The sequence below is a fragment of the Aphidius gifuensis genome, linkage group LG5 (genome assembly GCF_014905175.1).
Source record: "Aphidius gifuensis isolate YNYX2018 linkage group LG5, ASM1490517v1, whole genome shotgun sequence".
NCBI classification, from domain to species: domain Eukaryota; kingdom Metazoa; phylum Arthropoda; class Insecta; order Hymenoptera; family Braconidae; genus Aphidius; species Aphidius gifuensis.
In genome coordinates, this window is record NC_057792.1 from 18,155,924 (window position 1) to 18,172,870 (window position 16,947).

At 25.1% G+C, this 16,947-nt stretch overlaps 2 protein-coding genes across 2 annotated transcripts in view; one reads left to right on the forward strand and one right to left on the reverse strand.

The window, feature by feature from the left end:
* The window catches only part of LOC122858081 (inactivation-no-after-potential D protein), a 42,688-nt gene that overhangs the window by 24,276 nt on the left and 1,465 nt on the right, over positions 1–16,947 (reverse strand). The gene's annotated exons all lie outside the window — the stretch shown is intronic.
* On the forward strand, positions 763–15,745 carry LOC122858097 (zinc finger protein 395-like). Its single transcript, XM_044160785.1, has 7 exons — positions 763–3,353; positions 5,244–5,407; positions 6,537–6,799; positions 7,595–7,932; positions 13,558–13,658; positions 14,042–14,369; positions 14,463–15,745. Exons 1-7 carry the CDS (start codon positions 2,964–2,966, stop codon positions 14,676–14,678), a joined length of 1,800 nt encoding a protein of 599 aa, XP_044016720.1. The 5' UTR covers positions 763–2,963; the 3' UTR covers positions 14,679–15,745.

The following is a 16,947-nucleotide window of genomic DNA, read 5'->3' on the forward strand; positions in this document are numbered from 1 at the left end:
TTTTCTAACTCAATTCGTCATTCATCAAATGATTAAGGAAAGTGTTATTATACGTACATGTATATAAAAATACATAACACGTATATAAAAAAGTGCAATATATAAAATAGAATATAACGTGTACATGTACAATATATGCTGGTATATGTGCACTTAATATTTTAAGATACTCCAATACCGTTGTTTTCGTCATTGGTGTTTCCAGCTGGTGTATGCTGACGAGGTCGTGCTGAAAAACAAAGCAACTCAAATAATGTTGCAAAAAAAAAAAAAAAAAAAAAATACATACAGTCATACATCGAATCATAAATATAAATAAATAAAAAATTATTATTGTTATTATTAATAATTGTTATTATTATTGCTTTAATTCTGCTTATTAATTTTGTAATATAATTTTTGGTATTTTAAAAATGAACAAGTGTTTTAATAATTTCGTAGTAGTGTTGAGTATATTTTTTTTTTTTTAGGACTGTTTTGTATTATGTAAAATGTATTTTACTATAGTATGTATGATGATGTATGTACTCTAATACAAATTGGGGTTTCAAGTTAATTTCTGGCATTCAATATATATATTGCAATCGCAGAGCCTGCACAAGGCAGGTCGACTGCGCAGTTGTTTTACTTTGTAAGATATTCCACTCGCTTGATGTCGTCACCAAACGCCCTCAGCTGATGCCAAAATGGCTGCCATTCACTGACGGCAAACATTTATTTCTCTGGCACACACAAAGATTCCAAACGAACCGCAACAGTTTTTTTTTTTTTTTTTTTTTTTCTATTTTCTTTTTCTTTTTTAATTTCAAACTAACACGCGTGATTTTTCGGATCATATACTTGGATCATATTACATTCACATTTGTTTATATCTATATATTACAAAATTAACAAATTAAAAAAATAGAAAATTAAAGAAAGTAAAAAATACAATTGATATAACACAATAATAATAATAAATAAAACTGGTTTAAAAAAAAAAAATTTAATATTGCAACAAAATCGCTGAAATATTTTATTACCGACGTGGCTAAGGCAAAATGACGTTGGTTTTATCATCAAACAAAGAACAATATGTTGCATTGTTAAAACAAAAAAAAAAAAAACCTTCAAATTTATATTTCTATATAAAAAATAAACTATAGTTTGTATAAATAAATTTTTTAAATATTATTATTTTATATTGAAAAGAGAAAATATGTTATTTACGTCATTTGAAAAATTATTGTTTTTAAAAATAATAAAATTAATATATGTATAATAGGAAATAAGATAAATTTTAAAAAACATTTATTGCACCATTTAGTGCGTAGTATCATATGTTATTGTTTAAACTAAATAAAAAAAAAATTGAGTTCAAAGCACGGCCTACCTGATGGTCATAAAATAGAAAGGAAAAATGATTGTTTTTTTTTTGTTTTTAAAAATGAGTAAAACGTTATAGCGCAAAAGACAACATAGATAATAAAAAAAACTAGTAAATGATAAAAAGAAATAGACATAAATAAATAAATAAAGAAGAATGCTAGTACGAAATGGTTAAAGACCCATAGAAGGGGCGATTGGAGGGTCTTGTTTTGTTATGATCTTTGGTTGGGGTCTCGTCCTCGACGAATAGCTGCAGCGAATAGGAATAAGTAGGTCAGGATCAACGACCAATCACAGCTCAGGGACGTTAATCACGTGGTTTTGTTGTTATCTATCAGCTGTTTTACCCGGGCAGCCAGTACAACTAGTATATGTGGTGGTAAGCAAAAGAAACGACCGGCCGGCGAACGCGCAGTGAAAGCCCGCTCGGTACAGCCTTCGTTGTTACACGCGTCTACAGTGCCACCCGGTCCGCTCAGCTGTGAGACACATGTCAGTTACAGTGAGGTAGAGTTTGTATCTTTATTTCACACTGGCTTTCATTTCCACTGCCACAACACCAACACACAACTCTCGGTTATCAACATAAACTTCTAGCTACTGTCATTATTACCGCGAAACACCGAAAACAGTTATAAAAAAAAATTTTAATTGAAAAAAAAAAAATTATTAAACATTTTTAAAAAAAAAAAACAATTAATATTATTTATTTAATATTATTATTTTATTGTTGTTATTTGGTGGTGTTGCATAAAAGTGATAGGTAAAAATAAAAAAAAAAATTTCAAGTGAATTAAACTTATATAATAATTTATTGCAAAATTATATAAACATTTTATTTTTTTTTATTTTTAAAATATTCATTTTTAAATATTAAAAATTTAAAAATTTATTGTTTCATACGTATTATGGTTGAGATTCAGTTGAAACGAGATTTTCTCGATAATACCGTGTTTTTTACGGAAAATATAAATAATTATGCTAACAAAAACGACGTGACAGCGTTAAGTTGGTATAACAGTAATAATACATTTATACTCACAACTAGACATCGTTGGCCTCCACGGTATTTTATTTTATTTTAGAAATTTTTTAATTTTTCAATTTAACATAATATATTGAAAGAAAAAAAAAATTGGAAAATTTTTGATTTTTTTTTTTAATTTAAAAACCGGTATAAAAAAAAAGCCAAATAAAATTCTTCAAATGATAATTGAAGTTTTAATATAATTTTTCAGTGAATAGTAATTTTATTTTACTGATTTGAAAATTTTTTAAAAAAAGTGTATGTGTTTGTGTGTACATGTGAAATATGTCAATCGAACAATTCAATCATAAAATGATAATTAAATTTTTTTTTTAATTTACTCCAATAAAATTATCATTATTTAAATTAAAATTGTGTAAATATCGAGACGTCTGTTTAATGACGTATTCGATTAACGGTTAAAAATTTACGTCAGAGCTTTAATTAACATTCGGTATTGAAAAAAAAAAAAAAGCGTAATAATAATAAATAAAAAAAAAAGTGAATTTATTGTTGCAATATACCTATATTTTTTTGTTTGTTTTTTATTTTTCAAATTTAATTTATAATGTCGACTGGAAAGCGATTGGCTAAACGTAGCATTATTGGTACCAGGGTGTGTGCACCAAGTAAAGACGGTAAATATTATAGCGGTGTAATACATGCTGTTAAAACACCAGTAACAGCATTAACTGATTCTGGACTAAGTATAACACCACAAACACGTTATTCAGTAAGATTTGATAGTGTATCTGGAGGTAAAACACCAAATCCAAATACTGAATATTCTGAACGTGATTTAATTGGGCCAGGTTTTGGTTCAGTAACTAGTGCACATCTTGTATCCGGTCAAAAAGTTTATTTAACATACAACGGCAGAGAAATTAACGCAGAGGTCACTTATCACAGAGAACATCTTGACGAAGTTGAAGTTGTTTTTGCACCAAACGGACAAGAGGTAAGACCATTTCCTATTATTCAATTTTTTTTTTTTTTTTTTTTTTTTTTTTATTACCACAAATACCACATACTTATACATACATCAAAATATATATTTTTTATTTTTTTATTTTTTAAGTTATGTATTAAAAAAATTGTATATTAAAGCCGGATATAATCTTTTTTTTTTTTTTTTTTGAACATTACTTTACTAAGTAAAATATTTAAACAGATAGTTATTTTTATTTTTATTTTTTTATTATTGGTTTTTATTTTTGGAAATAAATATCGTGCTATCTCCACTCTATATGACATAAATAAATATATATATGTACCGTTTTACTATATATATTTTTTGATGTCTCAACTATTTCATAGAATATAGAACATAGAATATATTATATACTATGACTGCATATATTTATAAGAAACTCCATTTTACTCAGTTGAAAATATTATTGCCATGACCTCGTTTCTCAATGCATATAAGACCGCAAGTAGATGTCCTATTTTACATTTGCGCATGTGCAAATTATACACTGATGACGAAAAGCTTGCATTGAACTGTCTATTAAGTGTAAAAAAAATTATGTCTTTGTTGTGCTTTATTAAGTATTACAATAAAATATATTTGATATATTTTTTGGCTAATTAGTTATGCATTAATATATAATTTAAATTATCAAAATTTTAACCAGGCCATATTGAACATCAAGTTATTTTGATGAAAAGAAAAGTGCTCGGCGAAAGTATCGTATCTTGATTAGTTTAAAAATATATTAAGAAATCCCAAAAGAACCTTTAAATATATTCCATATTTTTTTTATATATGCACTTAATATACATATATATTTTAAAAAACTTTCTATTAATAAATAAATTGTATATATAAAATGCTTTCTATATACTTACGCATATAAATATTCGTGAACTCGATTTTTGAAATGCACTTGTATATTAAAAAACAAAAACAAAAAAATTTCATTAAATATGTAATGATTTTATTTAAATTTAAAAACTTTTTTTGGATTTATTTTGTTATTTTTTTGTGTATACTTGAATGTCGATCGTTTATTTTTTTTTCCAGATTTCGCTTAGACCTTTATCTGATTTAGCATTTCTTTTGAAAGTGTAACGAAATCACGTGTAAAAATTGGCTTCACCAAGCGAGTCGACAGTGAGTCGATAACGAGTCACTCTTATTTTTTATATCGAATTTTTAAAATTGACATTGAAATTTATTTTTTTTATACTTTACTGTTATATTTGAATTTTATTTTAAATTTTTTCTATTGAAATAATTATTATTTTCTCTTCGGATACGAGAATTTTTCATGGGCAGGTTCAGTTATTATTGTAGCACCTTAATATTTTATTTTTTATTTCTATTTTTTTTTTTTCAAATGGTAAATAAAACCGGTTTGGAAAACTTAAGCTTAGATTTCAATTCAAATGGAAATAAAATATTAAGGCATTTCTCAAAGATTAGAATGCTAAGCTGTCTATAATGAAAATGAAAAATTCATGAAATTTTTTACAGTTGATTATTCAAATAACAAATGTATTTTTCAATTTTTTAAAATTGATTTGTTTTTTTTTAAAGTTAAGAATTTTTCAAAAGGTTATATATAAATTTTTCACTGTACTAAAATTTATTTAATTCTAAAAAAAAAAACGGATATATTTTTACCGCAATATTGTGAAAAATTGACAAGACACAGTCTCTGTCGATTTGAATCTAACTTCTCGTCGTAAAAAAGTATTTTAATAGTACTAAAAAAAAATTATTTGATCAATTTAATTAACGGTTCTGCTAAAATCCAATATATATATAATTTCGAGCAGTAAAAACTGACTGAACTTTGAATGGTTTTTTTAAAAAAAAAAAATGATTTCATCTTTTTTTCAGAATCCAATGACTCTTACAAAGCGAATAGACGAAGTACGACTTCTTGAGTCACGTAAAAGTGCACGGCTTGCTGACCAGGATACAGATTTTGCAAGACTTGCAGACATGGCAGGAGATCGTAAGCGTGCTTCTTCTCATTCAATTGATGTTCCACATGTTCCCGGGTAAATGTTATATATATTCTATCGATACTATCCTCAATCATAATTATTTTAAAATTTATCCTGTATTTTTCATGATGTGCAAAAGTATTTTTAATTCAACTGCAATCAACAATATGATTCAGAATTAAATTTACAATACGTTTTTTTTTAAATAAGAGGGTTGATTTAAGTTATTTCATTTAGTCATTCTATCAAAGGGATGACTTGAAAATATATATATTACAATCAACATGCTCAGACTGCCAAATTCACCGTGACTTTTTAAAGCTCTGATAAGAATCTGGGTCACTGAATGAGGTCACACAATGACACGTGAACTAGGGGCTGCTAGATACCAGAATCGGGTTAGTCGATACAGGTCGACCTACATTTATAATCTATTGCCCTATATATATATTCTAGGTTTGGTTCCTGTTCTACTCCCATAAAAATGTGCTTGTAACCTAGTTGAAGAAAATCCATAAATATTTTTTATATATCATCACACATTAATTTATTATCAAGCTTATACCAAATATATTTGAAAAACTAATCTTATTAAAACGTGTGTAAATTATATTTTATTTTATTCTATATAATAAATTAACTTTACACACATAATTTTAATTGTAATCTGATATATTTTATTTGCTATTAATTTCAATTTAAATTAAAATAAATTATAATCAATAAATACAACAACAAATTAAAAGTATAAATTTGTTTTTACATTTACATAAAATACAGCAAAAAATTAAATGACAAATTTTATTTAATTTATACTAAATTGAGTTAAAAATTATCAAAAAAATTAATATAAAATAAATAATTATAATCTTATCAATTGACAAGATGTTCTATTGAGTGATTAATTAAATTTAATTTGTCTTAATGAATTTTTTTTTTTTATATAATCATCAATCAAATCAGCAGTCAGATATATTTAGCAAAATAATTATTTTCAATTTTTATCTATGCTTGTTAAACCATCACTGTGTGGTTTACAACTTAAAATGTGGTAAGACCATAAATTTCATATCTCTTTGATAATAAATGTCGGAATTTTAAAAATATACTGTTATTTCTGTACAATATATTATAATTTTGTTTTCAAAAACTTATCAAAGATATATTTTAATTGATTTTGCAGTTCAAGAAAAAGACGTCCAAGCTCGAGTAATGATTCGGAACGTTCATTCAATGGTGGCTGGATTGAAAATAGCATTAATAACACAAATGGCAATGGTATTAATAATATTAAATTGAGCTTTGGGTGTGGTCGTGAAGGTTGTCGCAGCAACGAACATGGTGATTGTATGGACGAGTGTACAGCTGCTCTTGTTTTGATGTCGTTATCGTGTTCACCCCACAGTCCAAATCATCCCTTGCCACTTCACTGTCAGCACAATTATGGTAAGTATCTTCAACTTCATTTTTTTGCAAAAAATTTTTACCAAAAATATTTATATTTCATAAAATTTCTATCGAAAAAATTTACCCAAATATATCAATCAAGTCTAAAAATAATTGAGATTAAAATAAAATATTTATATTCGAATTTTGATCAGACAGTTTTTGCTGCAACACAATTTATCCAAATTTTTTTCGAACCATATATCGTATCGAATCATTGCGTTTTATAAACCATGAAATTTTTTTATTGTAATATAAAATTTATAATATTTAATGTGATAAATTTTTTTTTTTTAAAATCAATTCATTATTGCTATTCATGATTATAAATTAGAAATGATTTTTATGAATATATATTTATATTTACATAATAAAAACTTGTTATGGATAATAAATAAACCTTGGAGTTGCAAATGAATAGTAAAATATTTTAACATTTAACTCGATGTACATAACAGAATGATTTGAACATTTTGAGATTTTTTTTTTTGTTGTTTTTTTTTAAACAGTCTACAAAATATATAGGTGTATAATTTAGAATTTACAGTTAATTATATAATAATGTACATAATATATTATATAATCTGATTACACACGATAATAATTTGGCTATTTTTAATAAGGAAATTCACGTGATATTTGTTTTAAACCGTGACTCGAACCAGCAACCTTCAGATCAAATGTCTGATGCACTAACGTCTTAGCTATTATCGTTTTTTATTTTGGCATTTAAAGATTGACTGAAAAAATTTATTAGAATTTAAAAAAAATTAATAATTTATGTGATTTGTAAAGGTTCATGGGACGGAAGAGCAGATAGAAGTAACAACAATGGCAATATTGTTGTTGGATCACCAGGTACAAGTGGTACTTCCAACAGTAGTAGTAGTAGCAGTGGAGCATCATGGCGTAGTGGTACACCATCACCACCTCTAAGTGAAGAGGGTGTTTTACCAGCTTGCGTTACAAACTGGCCAATTCCTAGTAGCAGTGGAGTTAATGTTCCATCATTGACAAATTCAACTTACATAAGTGCTTTTTCATCAACAAACAGTACACCTGGATCTACTGGTGCTCTTGATGAAGGCATTGTACTTGATTATTTGGAAGACATGCATCCAAAAAAAAAAAAGGTAAGGAAAACTTTTTCAAATTATTTTTTCATCTCTTAAACTTGCAGGTAATTTTATATTTTTTTTTTATAAATTATCTTTTCAATTTTAAAAGCTCGTTTTATTAGATGGAATAATCATCTATAGTCAAAATAAAAATTGACTATTAAAATATATATCTTAAAAACATTTACGCTACATGTTTACGATAGTAAAATTTGAAAATTTTAAAATAAAGATAACTTGCATATATAATAATTGTAATAGTGTAGTTATATGACGTCAGAAATTGCACGTGTCGTCTTGCAATGAGGCTGCTTGCAGTGGTTGGCGGTATAATATTATAGATATAAAACTATAGTTGATGCAAGGCGGTGCGGGGACACACTCAAGAAGTGGGAGTATAAGGTCACCGTGTCCCTGGCTGCATAGTGTGGCACGTGGAGCATTAGCTTGTGATCACATATATGTACTTGGCATTTTTTTTTTATTTTTTATTTTTTCATCTATGCAGTTTTGTTATACAGACAAATTGTATCCTTCAATCTGATTAAAATTAATTTTCTATATTAAATTTTAGTAGCTTTTTTATCAAACCTTTGATAAATTTGATATTCAAAAAATTTCATTTTGAAATTATTGATTTAAAAATCAACACAAAATGCTTTCAACATACTTCATTTATGTCAATAATTTTCCTTTTTTTTTAATTCAATATATGATGACGATAGCTGACGTCATTATCTTCTTTGTTATAATATAAAACATAAATTTTTATGTTGATGTAATTTTAGAACAATTAATATACACATTTATAGATCAAATATGCACTTGATTAAATTACTCACACTCACGCATACTGCACGAGCATTTGTCATATAATTATAATAAATAGATGACATAAGTATTCATAAAATAGTTTAATGTCATTTAAAACGCTCGACTATTTATGTTTTATAAATTCATTTGACAACTTTAAGCATAGAAGCCAAATACAACAAAAATTTAAATTCTCGGTTATTTATTTATCCGTATAGATTGTAATAACAATATTTATCAAAACAAATATCGTTTTTTTTTTTTTATAAAATATCTACAAGATTATATACTTTATTTGTAAATAGAAATATTTTTTTTTATTCAAGCTATGAACTATGATCCTATAATACAATTTTGTTTGTTTTTTTTTTAATTTTCTGAAACTCGAATAACTTGATAACTATCGATGGGTCATTGACCATAGTTAACAAAATGCATAGCCAGGAAGCTTGAATATTATAGAGCATGTGTGGATAAATAGTATAAATTACTTTGAGGTAAAATAGGTGGAATATATGCAAAAATTAATAATCAAGTGAAGATGTATTTTTCGAATTTTCTAAAAATTCTTTAATACCAAATACCAATAGAATATATCCTCAACAACTATTGAGTGAATAGTTAAAAGTAGGGATAGATATATATCGTTGCACCAAGGATAAAAAAAAAAAAAAAAAACTATAGTTTAACCACGTAAAAAAAGTATTGCTTTCCGTAATGAAGGTTGAGCATGCCCCACCAATTGCGTTTCTAAAGTGTGCTTATATTTATATACACACATAGAAGTGCCAATGAGCTTGGTTGCCGTTTTGTGCCGGAACAAGCATCCGGCATTGTTACTATTAGATAGTATTATTAATTATTTTTTTTCTAAACTACATTTAAATATACACTATTACCGGCTCAAAATGGCATAACCAATCGGAGCTGTAAGACATCAATTATTGTAAATATATATTCTACAAGCTCAATATGTATGTTTAATTTTTCTGATTGTCAATGATGAAAGTTTCTGGTTTTTTATACAATGCGGAAAATGATAAATATATTTTTCGAGGTTAAAATGGAAAATTCTTGAAAATAATTAAATGACAAATGACAGCAAAATTATAAATATTTTTAAATGGCTTAATGTCAAATGAATACATAGACAATAATTGGCCCAGAAAAAATATGATTATGGTTTCGAATTTTTAATTGATGATTGCTACGAAAATTTTTCCAATTTTTAAATTAAAATTATTAAATAAATGACCTTTAATCTTTAAATTTAAATAATAATGACTTTTAAAAATTTTCATGTTATTATTTATGTTAGAAAAAATATATATTGATAAAGAAATATGTTATTAAATTATTTTTTCTTTTTAAACAACTTATAAATGTCATATGCAATGAACCGTATGTTAATGGTGAATTTAAGTAGACGTGCATTTATAATGTTTGTAAATTAAAGCTTTTATTATATCCCGAAAGTATACGTTGCAATAAACGCGAGTATGGTCAGCAACGTTACGCAAGAAATATTTCAACACTGTAAAAAATAACGAGTGGGTAAACATATCTATACAGGTGACTTTCTCTCGAATTATTATCAAGTATATAACAAGAGCGTCATATTTATATCGAATTAATCCAAGAAAAATACTCTATTTCCTTGAGAAATTTTTTTAAATTTACTATTGTTTATGTTTTTTGTATAAACAATAGAAAAAAGTACAAATTAGAAATTACAAAAATTACTAGAATACAAATAACTCTAGCCAAAAAAAAAAAACATTTTTTTTTTTTTGCTTCATATAGCTTCGAATTCAAAAAAATAAATTCAAATGTGGTCACGTGACATTGGACGCCACGCTATTGGTTTGACGTCACGTTCTGTGCAAGAAATAATATTTCTTTGACAAATTATTGTGAAGGAAAAAATTAATTCAATTTGAGACTTGATCTTGACAAAAAAAAAAAAAAAAAAAAAAACGAAATATTTTGATTTTTCATGGTTTACCGGTTTTTCTCATTATTTATAAATCATTATTGGGGGTCTTTTAACAATTGAAAATAAATACTATAATAGTTGGAAATATATAAAATCTAAAAATTATTGTTAACGTCAAGTTTTGGACCAATGAATTATTTATTTTTTGAAATTTATCAGAACGCATCGCCGGTTGTGCGCCCAATTTTGTATTTCATAATATTTTTGTTTCTAAAATTTATATCAAATTGGGAAATTAAAATCAGGGTCTAGATCAATAGACAATAGGCTTTTTTTTATGCAACAAAACTTTTTGACAGCCCAACTTGAGGAAAAACAACTCAATTTAACATTTTTCGAAATCATAAAAACTTTTTGTTTTTATTTAAATTGAAAATAAAATATATAAAATTTAGTATCAATAATAAAAAGAGAGTAGAGTTTAGATTTTTTGTTTTTATTAATATAAATGTTATTTTGAAAAAATCGATGGAAAGTAATTTTACTATAGTGAGACACTCAGTAGCAAGCAGTTCTCTCCCAGAGAAGCAACACTTTCATTTTATCAACTCTATCCACTTGCCGGTTGCAGCTGGAAGCTTCAGTCGCATCCTATTGGCAACTTATGTTTTTTAATATTTTAGATTCTACTATTAAAGGGTAACAACCTTTATGTCATAGTTATATCAACATAAAATGATTTTCCAAATGAAAATGTCCTCAAACAATGAAATGCAATATAATAAAATAAATTTTTTAATATATAAAATCATTTCGATGAGAATCAACTCAAAATCTCAACATTATAATCATTCAAAATTATTTGTAATCATTTAAAATTATATATAATCAAAGCATCAAAGCCATAAGCATCTTTAAATTGTTTCGAAATCAAACGAAACAATTTTTTTATTTTTTCAAAAATACTCTTTATGTTTTTTCCCTTAGCTACAATTATATATTTAAAAATTTATCAAAATTATGTAGAATCTAAATCAAAATATATAAAAAATTAATTTTTTTTTACAGTAGATACATTTCATACAGCACACCCAACACTCACCATCAAATTGCTTTTACTTGCTCAACGAGAAACTACGCAATAGAATTTATGCGCGCGCATCACCATGGCTTTGTTCTTAAGAGTAAAGCTATGATAGAGAAATCTTCTTTTCACATGCATCCTGTAGCTAAAATGTGCCTTTATATATATATACAAATAGAATGTCTATTGATGTATTATAAATTTTTATTCACAGTCAAAAAAAAAAAAAAATGCAACGTGAAGAAAAAATAATTGTTTATTTAATAAATACCACCTGCACATTTTATTATATAAAAAAATGCATTTCATAATTTATTAACTACAACTAAATGCATAAATTGAGTGCATAGTATATTTACAATTTTACTACAAATACAAAATAAAAACAATATAGTAAAAAAAATAATAAACAAATTGAAATTTAAAAAATTTAAATATTATTTTTGATTAAATCAATGAAATGTAAAGCAATCTGTCATATATTCCAAGGTTTTATGTGGTTTTTCATCAGGTATATTCAACGATGACAGTTGTATACATGAATATCAAGCTATAGATACATATAAACAGTATGGACTAACAAAGTATCTTTGAATAAAGAAACGAATAAAGCGCATGCGATCCATGTTGAGGTAGTTTTCAGCAAAAAAAAATTGTTAGGTACAATGAACATGCCATTAATTTACATGCTAAAATCAATTTTTTATACTAAATATTTTTTAATATCATTTATAATTAATATAAAAATATAAAAAAAAATATTTATTCAGCTAAAAATTTATCCTTTTTATTTTTTAACAATTATTATTATTATTTTATAAAAAAAAAAATAATATAAATTGTTTATATTGAATTTTAAATATCTAAAAATTGCACAGTAGATTTAATGCATTTTTTTAAAATAAATAAAATTAATTTAATAATTTTGAGAATAAAAAAAATATATTTATAAAATTATGTTTATGAATTAATTTAGGCTGATTTATTTTTGATATATAATAAAGACAAATATTTATATTGCATTCTACCCTGTGTGAGTTGAGCTCAACTGACCACCAGATGGAAGTAGTAGATGTACACGATTAGCCCATAGGCAGGGTCAACGTCCGCCCTCACACACCATACCCACATATGGGATCATAATAATACACAAGCTTGTCGTACACACCGGTTTGTTTTGGTTCCCCTAGCGTTACTCTCTCGACAAGTTGAATTTTTTTCTTTCTCACTCAAACTACATCTTTTATAAAGACTATCGCATGTATTGCAAGAAATTTTTTTATTTTTATTTATATTCAAAACGTAAATTCAGATTTATCAGAAAATCTTATTTTTAAAAAACAAAATTAAAACAATTTCTAAAGTGGAAAGTTGTTATTTATTTAATTATTATTATTATATTTTTTATATAATATTTATAAATATTTGAAAATATTAATTTATTTATTTTTATAGTATTTTTTTTTTTAAATTAATAAATTATTTTTATGATAATTGATAATACATGAAAAATTTAATGAAATAGCCATCATTATGAAATTCAACGACCTTCAGGCATCGTGCCAAATTTTAAGAGAGATTGCATCAAAAAAAAAAATAAATAATTTAGAGCTTTAGAAGATTTAAACTGACAAATAATTTTGAAAATTATCTTATTTTTAATTGATATAAACATTTAAAATACTAATTGTATTTTTATTATCATTGAGGTTTTTTATGTGATAAATTTATTTATAAATAATATAAATATATTATGAGGATTTAAAAAGAAGCTTTAAATTAATTTGATGATAATTTTATGTTACAGACAGCAAAAACGATGGTATTTCAATGCACATGGCCTGGATGTTTTGAAATTAGAACAACTTGCACTTTGATTGAGCAACATGTACGAGAAGGTCATCTAGGGTAAGTCAAGTATAATTATACAAAGTAATACAGCTGTTAATGATGACTAAAAAATTCCATTACAAAAAAAAAAATTCTTTGGCAAACCGGGAAGTAGTAATTGGGGGTGAGACGTAATTTTTTTTTTTCCACCGGTTAATTTATTCAACAGATGATTAAAAAGTATATTGAATAAAAGTAAAAAAAAAATTTTTTAATCAGTGGCAAAAAATATTCCTTGACATTGAAAATAAATTTATTACAAGAAAAAAAAAAAAAAATTACTTTATCGATTGTTGATTAACTTTGTGTCGAGTCATCTTGAAAAGAGTATAAAAAAAAAAAAATTTAGCTGTAAACATACACGATGAAATATATAATTTATTTAAATGAATTATTTTTAGATTGAAAAAATTTAAACAAGATCAAAAAGACGGAGAAGATTGTGATATGTCAGATCATGAGGAAGAATTTTATTATCAAGAAGTTTCCATAGATCACATGAGTTCACCACCAACAATGTCTCACCGGGACATGGCAAGGCCACCACATGAAGATCCAGAGTATCAAAAAATGTTACGTCTAGAAACAATTCCTGTTAGTAAAAATACTGATAATAGTCCAATTGTAACGTCACCAACTACACCTACCACGTTACCCAATAATACCATCAACAACAACAACAGCAAAGAACGTCTATTTAATTTTGGACGTGCATCTTCTACATCACCGGTAATAATATAACATAATTTTTTAACAATTAATAAAGTATATTAAATGAAATTTAAACTAATACAATTTTTGTTTTTTGTTTTTAAAAAACAGGGAGCATCAACAAAACACATGAAATTATCAACAAGACAATTGTGTCAACAAAATGTTGGTCTTCAGGCAATAACACCAGGTGGAAAAATACCATCATCACCACGTAAAGTACGTGGTGAAACTAAAAAATGTCGTAAAATATATGGTATGGATCATCGTGAACTATGGTGTACACAGTGTAAATGGAAAAAAGCATGTAGTAGATTTGGCGAATAGAAAAAATTATTGGCCCGTGATAAATACGGGCTTCTACCCTTGCCCAGTCAAACATGAAGTTTACAAGTGTAAATAATAATCGATGAATAATACGGCTAACATTCGAAAAGTTTATGAAAATGTTTGTGGAAAAAATGTAATTTTTTTTTTTTTTTTAAATAATAAACTATGAAAATAGTGTGATATAAAAAAAAAAAGAAAAAAAATGAAAAACAACTAAGTGAATCCCATGACGGATGGACGAGTCGATTTAGCAAATTACTGACTCTCAGTAAACAAGTGGGATTAAGCTCAAGACAACAATAATTAATATAAAATTTAAAAAACATTGAAAAAAGTTTTGAGCCAGTTTAGTTTGTTTTTATTCGTATTTAGTTGATGATTTTGGACTGAAATGTTAATATTTTTTTAACGTGTATATATCATCGACTATTTCGAATAAACATAATCAGTATATATATATTAATTCAAATTAGTTTAAATAAATACTGAAATGTTGGTGAATGATAATTACTTGTGCGAATTTTTTTTCATAGTGTCATTAAGATACAGGCGTTATAAAAATAATACCGTCAACAATATGTGTATGAAAGAAATAAAAAAATAATATATTTAAACTAGAAAAGATAAAAGATAAAGAAAAATATAAATATCAAAGTTTGGCATTCTAGTAAACATAGCAATAATTGAGTTTGAAAAGGGACAAAATGTTAAAGAATTGTATACACCAATATATATATATACTGCCAGATATTAAAAAAAAAAAAAAAAAAAAATTAACAAAACACAATGACTATTTGTAAATTCAAATTTGAATATATATTTCGTGACAAGTATTACTGAATGACAGTAGTTGATCAAGTTCTACTATTTTTCAACGAAAAGAAAGAAAAAATATATTTTTTGTTTTATCAAATTGACTACATTTACGCACACGATTATAAATAATTTTATTGTAACAATAGAATAAAATCACACTGCATAAAACAGATATCACAAAAATAATTAATCATGTATTTATCAAGGAGCTTGAGTCAAAATTATAGAAAAAAAAAAAAAAATTACCATAGCGAAAATGATGAAAACAAAACGAAAATATATATTGCCTTGGTTTATTTTTTTTTTTTTAAATCAGTAATACTCGAATATTTCATTAAATATACATTGCAATAATTTACAAATTTCTATTTCTACCAATTGATTTTTTATAAGTCTTCAAATAATACGATATACAAAAAATTATTTTTTAAAAAAAAATACCAAGTTATGCTCTGGTGTGCAATATGAAAGCAAAAAAAAAATTTAATCATACAGAAAAAAGAAAATATTTACTTGTCATATGTAATTTCATCTTGAAAATATTTAAAAAAAAAAAATAATCATTTAAAATTATTATTCATAAGTATAAGTAACGTGGTAAGAGATCATAGACAAATTTTAAAAATTTATATATTTCACCAACAAAAAAGAAACAATAACTTAATTATATAATTTATAATTTTTTTGTTCAAAAAAAAAATAAGGGGATTGCAATTTGAGTTATTGAAAGTGTTGAATAATTTTTTTTATATCTTTTAACTGTGATCTATTTCGTATTCATAATTATTTTGATCTTTTTAATTTAAAAAATTAATTATTATATATTTACTTGTGTACCTATGAAGATTACTATATGTTATTAGAAAAATTTTACGTTTTTTTTTTGTTTCAAAATTTTTAATGAATTATAAGAGATTGTTTTAATATAATAATTAACAAGTGATACTTTTTTTTTTCTTAGCAAATTATTAATGTGTAAGATACGACACAAAAAAAAAAGTTTCGATTTGATAATTATACAGATTAAATTATCAGTTTAATTTTGTTTATGTATTAATTATCATACTGAGTATAAATAAATTTCGTTATTTTGTTTTATTGGTACACAAGCTTAGCCAATTTAACATGATCATTAAAAAATATATAACAAGTTTATAAAAATTGCTCGTTTTATTAGTTTTTTTTTTCGATAATTTTATTGAAGGGTTTGTTGGATTTTATTCTACAAAATTATATCACATATTCCTCCAAAAACTCGTCTCAATTTTAAACTAAAAAGCTTCAACCAATTTGAAGTTAACAGGGATTCATGGGGCAACTGAGAGCCCTGGATTCACTTCTTTTGAAATATAATAGAAAATTAATCGAAACAAAATATCAATGACAACTTAACCGGTAAAAAAAAAAAATTGTATAATTGTCATTAAAAATACAAAAATATATTTTTACA

Coding starts and splice junctions, on each gene's coding strand:
- LOC122858097 (XM_044160785.1), top strand. CDS start 2,964: ATGTCGACTGGAAAGCGATTGGCTAAACGTAGCATTATTGGTACCAGG. Junction 7,933..13,557: donor TGCATCCAAAAAAAAAAAAG/GTAAGGAAAACT, acceptor TTTATGTTACAG/ACAGCAAAAACGATGGTATT. Junction 14,370..14,462: donor GTGCATCTTCTACATCACCG/GTAATAATATAA, acceptor TTTAAAAAACAG/GGAGCATCAACAAAACACAT.